General features: G+C 42.9%; 1 protein-coding gene across 1 annotated transcript; it reads right to left on the bottom strand.

Moving 5' to 3' along the window:
* Positions 1–3199: 3199 nt before the first annotated feature.
* On the bottom strand, positions 3200–4739 carry LOC104586519 (putative zinc transporter 10). The gene is made up of 3 exons (XM_010243780.2): positions 4024–4739; positions 3781–3930; positions 3200–3689 (listed from the first exon to the last, which is right to left on the bottom strand). Exons 1-3 carry the CDS (start codon positions 4675–4677, stop codon positions 3384–3386), a joined length of 1110 nt encoding a protein of 369 aa, XP_010242082.1. The 5' UTR covers positions 4678–4739; the 3' UTR covers positions 3200–3383.
* Between the last annotated feature and the right edge of the window lie 6808 nt (positions 4740–11547).

Below are 11547 nucleotides of genomic sequence, written 5' to 3'. Positions count from 1 at the left end.
ATCGTAGGGCGGGCACGAGTACCTACAAATGCAGAGAGGGATGAAGTTGGTATCTTGATTGGGAGACGAAGCTGATACAAACCGTCCTTATTCAGCCCTTGAAGAATTATCATCTCAGTGCGTCAATCCTTCACAAAAAATTCATGAGTATACATTATTATCAGTAGAAAACTGAGCCATAGATAAGAGATTGAAGGAGATCCGGGGAACATGTAGAATATTATTCATAATCAATGATCTAGAAGATAAAGTAGAAACAGTAGAAACAGTAGAAGAGCCAGAATGAGCAATCTACAAACCTGAACTGTCGCCAATAGAGACTCGATCAGATCCATCATAGTCAAAGTGTATTTGCAATTTATTGAGATCTAAAGTGAGATGATGTGTTGCTCCAAAATCAGGAAACTAGATACCTGTATTCTGCTTGTCACGTCCGGATGTAGTCGTAAATGTCAAGGGTTGTGGTCATTTAGGATTCTTTAGATTGTCAATATGTGCAAGGAGTTTCCGACAGTACCTAGCAGAATGATTTTGTCCTCCACAAATTTGGTAGAGATTATTTCTATATTTGGAGGGCTTGGTGGATCCATTACCCATTTAAGGTATATCAATTTTATTATATTTCTTGGAATCCTTCCCTTTAGAGGCAAGATTCGTAGAAGGGGAGGTAGCCTGTATAGATGCAGTTACTGAATGAAGTAAATGATTTTCATGAGTGAGAATCATACCTTGTAAACTAGCAAATGATAATTCATCTGTTTAGGTAATGATAGCTGTAGAGAAATCATCACAATCTGGACCAAGGCCATTAAGGGCATGATGAATTAGGTGCAAATTTGTTAGAGGCTCTCCAATTGTGGCTAGCTTGTCACTAAATACCTTGAGTTTATATAGATAGTCGGTCATGGAGAAATCATTTTTCCATAGTGCTCCGAGTTCGTTTCTGAGACCAACGACACTAGCTGTTCCTTGAGGAGAATAAAGATTCTCAAGAGTTTCCCAAACATCTTTGCTTGTTTTACTTCCCACGACCTGTGCTAGTGTTGTTTCCGCCATAGAAGATAAAAGCCAACTGAAGATATAACGATCCTGCTTAACCCACTGTATATAGGGTTTTATCATCGAGTGAGATGGACAAGGGGTTGCCCCATCGACATATCTGAGGAGCTCATGGCTCAGAAGGGCATTTTCAACCTGAAAACGCCATACAATATAGTTGGAACCGTCCAACTAAACCAAAATCAACTGAGGAATGTGATTCCCCGATGCTCCAAAGTTTATTTGATTGATCGAACTGGTAGACATGGTAGAAGACATGACGAAAACCTGAAAAAGGCTGTTTATGGCTCTAATACCATATGAGAATACTAAAGGAGAGTGAGAGAGAGACAATTGTGAATAATGGTCGAATCAGTTATTCGACTTTCATTGCTGATATTTATAGAGTACAAGGATAAGTAAGTCCTATCTGATTAAGATAGGTTAGATGAAATCCTAATTAGGATAAAGCTTATCTTACTAGGATAAGCTTATCCTTTACAAAGATAATCAACAGAGATAAGGATTATCTACAAGAGGGAGAAATACATTAGGAGAAGCATTTATAGTACAAGAAGAAGTGGGAGTCTAAAGGGTGAAGGAGGAGTTCCACGTGCATGCGCCATGCACGTTATCGTTTGCACATATCCACTGATATGGTGCAATACAACACAATACGAAGGTGTAACATGTTGATACACACAACTCGTGGGATATGTACTCTATCATGGTGCATCTTGTAGCCATAGCCATTGATACAAATACAATACACCTAGTATTGAAAATGTTGTACCAATGCTCCGAACCTTGCTTATAGGTGCTTTGAAAGGTCCCCTTTGTACTTGACTAAACCATCTTAGTCTACTTTCTTTCATTTTATCATGTATCGGAGCTACTCATAGGTTCCTTTGATTGACTTCATTTCTAACATATCATTTTGGTTTTTTGGCCCACCCATCCATTTCAGCATAAACATTTCTGCCACACTCATTTTTTTTTAACATGTTTCTTGAGTGCCCAACACTACTTCATATAACATATCTAGTTTTACAACTATTTTATAAAATTTTCCTTTCAATATAAGTGAAATTTTTCTATCACATACGATTCCAAATGCATCTCTCCATTTTGCCTAACTTACTCTAGTTCTATTAGATAAAAGTAGATCCATGGTTTTTTTTCTAAAAATAAGAAAAAGAAAAAAGAAAGCAATTTATACTTCCTTACGTTATACATAATTTTGATGGTGGAAAGAAACATATGATGGATCTAGGTATGATATGTAAATCCATGATCCATAAAAATTTTAGAATTTTGTCATTTTTTAATAATTTATGGAAATAAAAAATTAAAATTGTTTTAGTAATTAAAACAAATCAGTTTCACTTACACATTCTGTCTTAGATTTATCATTTATGGATTTTGTATACATTTGTTCGGCAGGGCTTCAAATGTGTTTTGGTTTCATATTATAATTATTTTAAAACAACTCTTACCAATTAAACACTCGAAATACTTTTTGCCTCAACTTTATTATTCACATCCAAAGCTCAAAAGCTAAAACATTATCCTAGCAGAGCCTTGACATATTAACACTAATAAGCATTTTGAATTCCAATTGAACAATATAATAAATTGTTTTCTAATTAATTATTTATAATTTTTTGTAGTGGACAATTAATTAATGGTCCATGTATGTGTTTAATAATTTATTAATTTATAATTATTTCCTGGTTCTGAGTGTTGTGGGTGTTTATATATAATAATTGATCATCACATTTTGGAAATCTTATTGATCGTTTTGATAAATTGAGAGTAGTTGAGACATCAATTAATGCATTGTTGGTAAAGTCACAGTGCAATATCTACTTGTCTCCTATATATATACACATACTTAGTTTAGGCCACACAAGAAAGTCAACATTATATAATCAAATTTAATATTTATAACCTGCTCTAAAATCAAGTATGAATAAACTATTAAAATGTGTCTTTATATGTGCTTATACCATATATTTCCTAATAATATATTTGTTGGATTAATTATATGAATTTCCTAATACATCCTACTTAGTCCACTATTCCCATTCCTACAATTGCAAATTAAAGCAGGGGATGAGTTGCTTAATTGGACATGTGGCAAAGGATTTTGAACTGATACACGTGGACTCCTAATACAGTGCCACATGAAATCCGGGAGAATGAATTCATGGTATGAGTAAATTACCCAACTTATATATCATGATTAGACATTCCAACGTAATAGATAAGACTGGTTCTGTGTATTTTACATATACACTTTATTACAATATAACTTATCTCCTTAATATGTATCATCTCAAGGCTCAAGCCCATTTGGCCATCAGAGACATGCCACCACAACCCAAGAGTACAGCGAGGTAGGACTTCATCTGGAGTTTAATATTACGTTGCAACTTGGGGCCCATGAAATCTGCAGAAAGGAGGTCGACCAGAGCCATATAGATCAAAAGCCCTGCAGATGCAGCATCCAATAGTCCCTCTGTCATCAAAGAGCTTGGGCTATTCTCCTTGTAAGTTGCTGATAATGCAATTCCAAGGACAATCCCAAATGGGGTTGTGACAGAGAAGAAGAAAGCCATTAGAGCTTTCTTTAGAAACTTGTACTCCGCCTGAAATGATCAGAGAAATAGCAAATTAATCATATCCTACTGTAATTAAAACATTAATGGAAGCCATCATGGAGGTTCTAATTCTCTATACCTGGAAGATGCAACCACCGAGTCCCATTCCTTCAAACATTTGATGGAAGCAAAGTGCAGCTACGAGAGGCTTTATTGTACAGGTGTTGTCTGAGGCTCCTAATGAAAGCCCAATCACAACTGAATGAACAATAATACCCAGTTCCAAAACCTGCCAACAAATTAAACCACCATTAATTCTAATTCAATGAGCTCGATCACAAGCAAATTCATGTATATATGTGTTCACAGAAATCAAGCTAACCATGGCAATAACACGATAGCGCAATAGCTGGGAGTCTCCACTGGTGGTGGTATCTATTGGAGCATGACAGTGTCCATGAAAGTGTACACCAGAGCTTATTACAACACCCATCTCTCTATCCCTGTTATCCTCCTCATCATCAGCAACTTCTATCTCTGCTGGTTTTACATCCATGCTGCTTCTCCGGCTGTATATGCTAGTAGTGATAGAGTCCACCATTAGAGCTCCCACTGCAGACAACATTGCCACGAAGCCACTAAAGGGGAACTTATGCCATGGGTTCTCAGGCAGACAGGGAGATCTCAACATATCAAAGGAATCAGGCAAAACATGCATGAATCCTGTGGCGAGGATGATACCAGATGCAAATGCCTTAACGATGACAAAAAGGTTTCTGTCAGGTTGCAGAGCAGGGACGGAGCGAGATAGCAGAGGCAAACAAACCCCAACCATGCTTGTCACAAGGATGGAGACAATGGCTATGATCTTGAGCGGCAAAGCTTTCGAGTTGCTGTTGCAGCTCCCTGATTCTGGCCGGCATTCTTCTAAGATTGATTTAGTGCTGTTGTCGGACTGTGAGAGGACTTGGCCGGAGAAAATGGTGAAGAGGATGAGAAAGATGAAGATGATAACGGTAGAACAAGTTATTGCCATGGACTGGTGTAGTGTTCTGTACTGTAATTCACCTTATTGATTTGTCTTGAGATGGATGAAGGCTTAACTAATGGAGATTGCTTATTAGATGGGAATGCTTTTTTATAAATAAAGCTTGTTACGTCATATGCTTATAAACAATGAAGATAAATGATATTGCATGAATATTATCACACTTGTACACTCATAAAACAATGAAGCCTGTTACGTCAAATGCTTTTGATCACAATTTCTTTATTTTCATTCGTGTTTATCGCTGCGTCTTATATGCCACGTGGCATTGATGTCTGTTTGACATGTGTTCCACCAAACCAAGGAGGCATGGGTTCAGCCTTGTCGTGTGGAGGGAGTGTGACTGGAGTGAGAAACCACGTGCCTGGCACGTATTCTCGTCAGTTTTAATTTAATTTAATTTTTATCCCGTCCACAATTTGGTTTGATCAAATAAAAATAAATTCATAAAGATTAAATATGTAATGTGTTGCTGCCAAGGATGGGGCCGAGGGTAATAAGGTAAATCTGCTTTCTATGGTCGAGGTCAATGTGTTTAACCAGAGAATAAGAGAATAAATTGGAGGCCCCGGGTGTTATCCCAAGGGCGAAGACTACAACAATTAAGTTAGTCAAATGTACGAGAGGGATCAGATGATGCCCAAAAAGAGAGTTCAGACGAGATCATTCGAAATCAGGAGAGATAGAGAGCAATGAGGAGTGAAATACTACCTGGAGAGGGGCACCCCTATTTATACTTGACCTTGCCTTAAGAGTGGTTGAAGGTGGCTTGCGATGGGCGGCCAAAATTGCATCCTGCCGATGCCACGTGACACCAACCCAGACCTTACCACATGCGCATTATCATAATGGTTCCAAATTTTCTTCAAAAGTATAAGTATCATAGGTTATAATTTATGATAAATTGACTCGGTCATAAGTGTTTTAATTATTTGGTACATGTGCGCTTAGGGGCTTGGTCCAGTTACCCAATCTTTCTGGTTGAACCATCGGATCATCCATTAATTGATACATGTGCACTTAGGGGCTTGGTCCGGTTACCTGACTTCACATGTTTTAAGAGTCTTAGTTGTTTGGAATTTTGAGTCCCAAGATCTTTTGATTCCTCAATTCATGGCGCATGAATACATTGATGGTAAATTGACCCTGAATTTTTGGGAACTAATAAAATAAATTTTATTTTTAATTATTAGTCATATAAATAAAATTTCCTTATTATATACTCCAAGATGTAGTTTTTATAATAGAATGAACTAACAAATGATAAATGATTTTTTCTTTTCTCTCTAATGTTTTAAAATCGTGTGGTTGGACCATTTACTCCGAAAAACCAGCTAAGGTACAGCCGTACAGGTTCTATTTCATCTCTCAACAGTTATTTAAAAAAAAACAAAAAAAAAACCATTCAATTATTCAGCAAGCCGCTGATTTGAACTGATCAAACCATCAACCCCTTCAACTCGGGCAATGGTTTCTGTGCTTATTTTGTTATTTTAATTATTTTTTAAATATCAGGGACTGATCCCTTTAGACCGGACAGTGATCCAATTCAACTGATCCAGTTATATTGAATCTCAGTTTTCGTTAAACGTAACAGTTATATAATTTGGTTGATCAAACCGGTTTTGGTTATTCTTAATCAATGAAAATCAAAATGATATTGTTAGGGTCATGGTTGAGTTGGCCTCGGACGCCATGTGGCCACCCAGTCACTATCCAGTCACTTCAGTCACGTGGTGTCGCCCTACCAGCTCCACGGAATACATCGACTCCGCGGCTATGACTGCGTTACGCTACTTCCGTAGCCACCACCTTATCCTTCCAGCCACGTCGACTCCATGTCATGCGGATAAGTATGACCAAGAACAGGAGAGGATGGGGACAACTCCACTGGGGATTGGGACTCTATCCCGAAGACCTTAGCAGTTAACCTCATCCCGACAGCCCCGGAAGCTTAATCCGATCAGGACACAGACCTTTGGATATAAAAAGGTATCTCCCGCTCAAGGTAAAGGATTCCAACTTCTAGCACCAACACTGTTACTTTGCTCGGACCAGCACCCTCATTGCTCGGCCCGACCATCCACCACTTTCTACTGACTTGAGCATCGGAGTGCCTACTTGGGGATAACTCCTCGGGTCTCTAACATCTTTCTTGATCACAGATCTTGGAGTACGGCTTCATCCTTCGACCTCAGCTCCGCCCTGTTGGCAAGGACTATCTGACTGCAACCTCGGTTAGTGCAACACCTCGGATCGAGCAGCATCGGATTGGCGCCATCTGTGGGAAACACATAAAAAGCCTTCCCTAAAATCTCTCTCTCACCGTGCACTCAAGAAAGCGATCAAGATGCCCAAAAATCATTTCGTGCATTCAAGAGGCTGATCCCCATCTCGAGAATCTCGCCGCCGCAGCCCCCCGCACCAAGAAACTCAACAACCTCCAGCCATAGTCGAGCCTATACAGTTCCAGGCAATGCAAGAAAAGGTCGACAAAATCTTCGAGATGATGCAGACGTTGGGGTCCGCTACATCACCAACTCAAACGGTCCCCCCTTTTTCCCTGACGCGTACGAAGGATGATCCTCGGCCCGAGGACCCCAAAACGCGCCAGTCGGAAAAGAAGGGAGCATGGTCCGGTCAAGAAAAGCAAGATACGGCAAGAAAGTCCGTCTCCTCCGCCCGCTCTCGCAAACCTGGCAACCATAGTAGGACTCATCAGACTACATGGATCCCCGCTAAGGAAAGGCTCAACAAGTGGATGCTGCCCCATGTGGTCTCCGTTGCTGAGTCCTATTTGGTAAAAGACTGCCCTGTATGGCATAAGAAAGAGAAGGCCACGCACGCCACAATCCCAGATGACAGGGACGTAGAAATCCGGGAGCTCTAACAACGTGTGATGGAGTTGGAGCGCAGCCAAGTTCGGAGGAGCACGACACTGCATGTAGACCAGCCTATGCAACCAACCGTTCAGCCCGTCAGAAAGCCACCCTTCGTCCAAGAAATAGTGGATGAAATACCCCCTATAGGGTGGCAGGCACCTCAGTTCGACAATTACGATGGGAATACCAATCCTGACGACCATATTGAAGCATTGAAGGCTCAGATAATGCTGCATGGGTCGTCCAAGGGCCTGATGTGCAAAGCTCTCATGGCCACCCTCAAGGGCCCGGCCCTGACCAACTACTCCTCTTTTACCCCACGCTCCATAGCATCATGGGAGCAACTAAAGAGCCAGTTCCTGGTGCAATTCATAGCAACCCAGAAAAATGGAAAACTTCGACCAGCCCCATGCAAGTGTGGCAGAGGAAGACAAAATCTCTCAGAGACTACCTGGCGAGATTCAACACTGAAGCATTGCAGGTCCAGAACCTGAACTAGTCTGTGGCCATCACCGCCATATAGCACGGACTCCGCCCCTCCTCAAACACTAGGCACGCTGATGAGCCATCCATAGAAGTACATCAACGCAGAAGAAGCCCAAGCACAGTTACTGGACAAGGAAGAAAGGCCTGACAAGAAGAGGAGGGACATAGAGGAGTAGAAGACGGAGATATCAGATCGGAATCAAAAGAGGCAGGATCGCTGGCCCGACCATAGACCGAGAATGCCCCCACTGACCTACCAGAACTTCACGCCACTAAACACACCACGGTCTGAAGTTCTGATGTAGATCCACAATCGTAGCTATGTCTGGTGGCCCGAAAAGATGAAGACATAGGGCAACAAGAGGAACCGCGACAAATATTGTGAAGGGACCATGGCCATGAGACGGACAACTGCTTCGACCTCTGTAACTTATCGAGAACCTGATCAGGCATGGGTACCTCGGGGGATTTGTCGACAAGAGCGAGAAGCCAGCACAGGAAGAGTCGCGCATAGAAAATGTTCGGCCACCACCCCGAGCTCCTCTTACCAGTGTCATTCATGTGATATCGAGAGGGATCGCTATGGAAAGAGAAAGCAGCTCGGGGTGCAAAAAGTATGTGCGATTGTGCGAGATCGATGACTGAGGACAGAAGAAGAGACGGGAAGACCCGATAACTTTCACAAAGGACAACCTCCAAGGGTGCAGCCGAGATAGCCAACATCGAAGTGCGGTGCATCCTGGTTGACATAGGCAGCTGAGTCGACGTCCTCTTCGAAGAAGCATTCGAGAAGCTCAGCATTGACAAAGACTGCCTCACCCCTGCCAACACTCCCTTGATGGGCTTCTCCAGGAATTCCCTCATGCCGATCGGGAGGATAACCCTCCCCCTTCTAATCGAAGATGGCAACATCACTGCAATGGCCATGGTGGATTTCATCATAGTCCATTGCCCCTCATCCTACAATGCCATCCTCGGCAGGCCGACACTCAACGCTCTACGGGCCTCGGTTTCCACCTTCCACCTCACCATGAAATTTCTAACCCAATATGGCATAGTAGTGGCATGTGGAGACCAGAGGACTGCACGACAATGCTATCTGACTTCCTATCAAGGACCGTGCCCTACTGTAGAGACGCTGATGGCTAAAGCCTATGATCTATAGGACGAAGTGAAGACCTGGGTGTGGCCAACCTGTTGAAGACTTGATCCAGGTGTCGCCCAATGAAGAAGTCCCCAAGAGAACGGTCTAAGTTGGCTCTCTCCAGGACGACCAGCTTCGGGAAGAACTGATACAACTACTAAAGCATCACGCTGACGTGTTTGCTTGGTCGGCGGTGGATATGCCGAGGATCAACCTTGAGGTCATCACCCACCGATTGAACGCTGACCCACGCTACCGACCCTTTAGGGAGAAGAAGAGAATTTTTGCTACAAAATGGTGGCAGGTGATCGCCAACGAGGTCCAAAAGTTGCTCGACGCCGGCTTCATTCAGGAATTAAAATACCCCAACTGGCTGGCCAACATGATGGTGAAGAAGGCCAATGGGAAGTGGAGAATATGCATTGACTTCACTGACCTAAATAAAGCCTATCCCAAGGACAGCTTTCCCCTACCGAGGATCAACCAGCTCGTCGACACAATAGCGGGACACGAACTCCTAAGCTTTATGGATGTTTTCTCAAGATACAATCAAATCCAAATGCACCTAGACAACCAGGAGAAAACGGCCTTCATCACTAACAACTGAATCTACTGCTACAAGATGATGCCTTTTGGCCTCAAGAATGCCAGCACTACTTATTAGTAGTTGGTGAATGAGGTCTTCAAGGATCAACTCGGCCGAAATGTGGAAGCGTATGTGGATGACATGCTCGTAAAAAGAAAGAAGGCCAAGCATCACTTGGCCGACCTCTAGGAAATCTTTGGCACCCTCAAGAAATACAGGATGAAGCTAAACCTGACCAAATGCACCTTCGGAGTCAGCCTCGGAAAATTCCTGGGGTTTATGGTGGCATAGAGGGGAATTGAAGGCAACCTAGAAAAAATCCAAGCCATCCTCGACATGTAGTCACGCCGGACTCACAAGGAAGTACAACACCTCACCGGTCAAATAGCCGCCCATAGAAAATTCATTTCCAAATCCATGGACCGGTGCCTGCCTTTCTTTAAGGCCCTCAAGCATCCAAAGGACTTCCAATGGACCGAGGAATGTGATCGATCCTTTCAAGATCTCAAATGATACCTGAGCTCACCGCTTCTCCTCACCAAACTAAGCCCATGGGACGAGCTGTTGCTCTACCTCACAGTCGGGGATGAGGTCATCAGCTCAGTACTGGTCAAGGAGGATGACCGGATACAGAGGCCAATCTACTACACCTGCAAGGTTCTCGGCGGAGTGGAGACCCGGTACTCCAACCTAGAAAAAATGGCCCTAGCACTGGTCACCTCGGCAAGAAAGCTCAAACCATACTTCCAAGCTCACAACATTCGGGTGCTTATTGATTAGCCCCTAAAGCAAGTACTCCAGAGGCCGAAAGCATCTGGCCACCTGATCAAATAGAGCATGGAACTGATCAAATTCGACATCGACTACACACCTCGGCCTGCAATCAAAGTCCAATCCTTGGCCGACTTCATCGCATGATGCACCTTCACGACCCAAGACCCAGCCCCGACACCGCAGGTATGGACTCTCCATGTGGACGGTTCATCAAACAAACAAGGTAGTGAAGCCAACCTCATCCTCCTCGGCCTAGACAACATGGTACTGGAGCACGCCCTAATATTTGAGTTCAAAGCCTCCAACAATGAAGTTGAGTACGAGGTCCTCATCGTTGGACTTTGGCTTGCCCTAGACCACGAAGCCCGGAGAATTGAAGCGTTCAATGACTTTCAGCTGGTAGTTGTTAACAGGTGTATTATATGTACTGTACACAGGCTTAGTACCTGTAGGGGTATTTTCATAATTTTGTATACATTTTGTTATGTACGGCCAGAACAGTATAAATAGATAGCTTCACTCGACTGAAGTGAAGTTTTGTTGAGACCTTAACTCAGTTGCCTCTTATTCTTCTTCCTCTTCTCCTTCTTCTTCCTTCTTCTTTTCTCCTTCTTTTCTTCTTCTTCTTGGTCTCCTACTCAACATGGTATCAGAGCAGGTTCGTCCATGCCTCGAAAACAACTAGTTGAGGTCTCTCTCCTCTGCTGCGAAGGAGTTATAGTACTGATGCTCAAAGACAAGGAAGAGGAAGCTTTCCTAGTGCTGTGGTTAGTTTCCACTGCCCAGTAGGGCTCTGCTACAAGTATGCTGACTGTTCAACTTTCTAGCATAGAAAAAAGGTTCGGCTACATGTATTTTTTCTGGTAACTGGGTTGCTTCGGCTAAGAGGACTGTAGAAATCCATCCCAGATGTTCGAAGGAAGGCTCTGACCTGAAGGGGAGTTCGAGTTCATGACTGATGACTGTGCTGCCTATTGCTGGTACTG

This window comes from Nelumbo nucifera, chromosome 7, assembly GCF_055504915.1.
Source record: "Nelumbo nucifera cultivar China Antique chromosome 7, China Antique-T2T, whole genome shotgun sequence".
NCBI classification, from domain to species: domain Eukaryota; kingdom Viridiplantae; phylum Streptophyta; class Magnoliopsida; order Proteales; family Nelumbonaceae; genus Nelumbo; species Nelumbo nucifera.
Note: the sequence above shows the minus strand (reverse complement) of the source record. Positions and strands in the feature narration are given on the sequence as shown.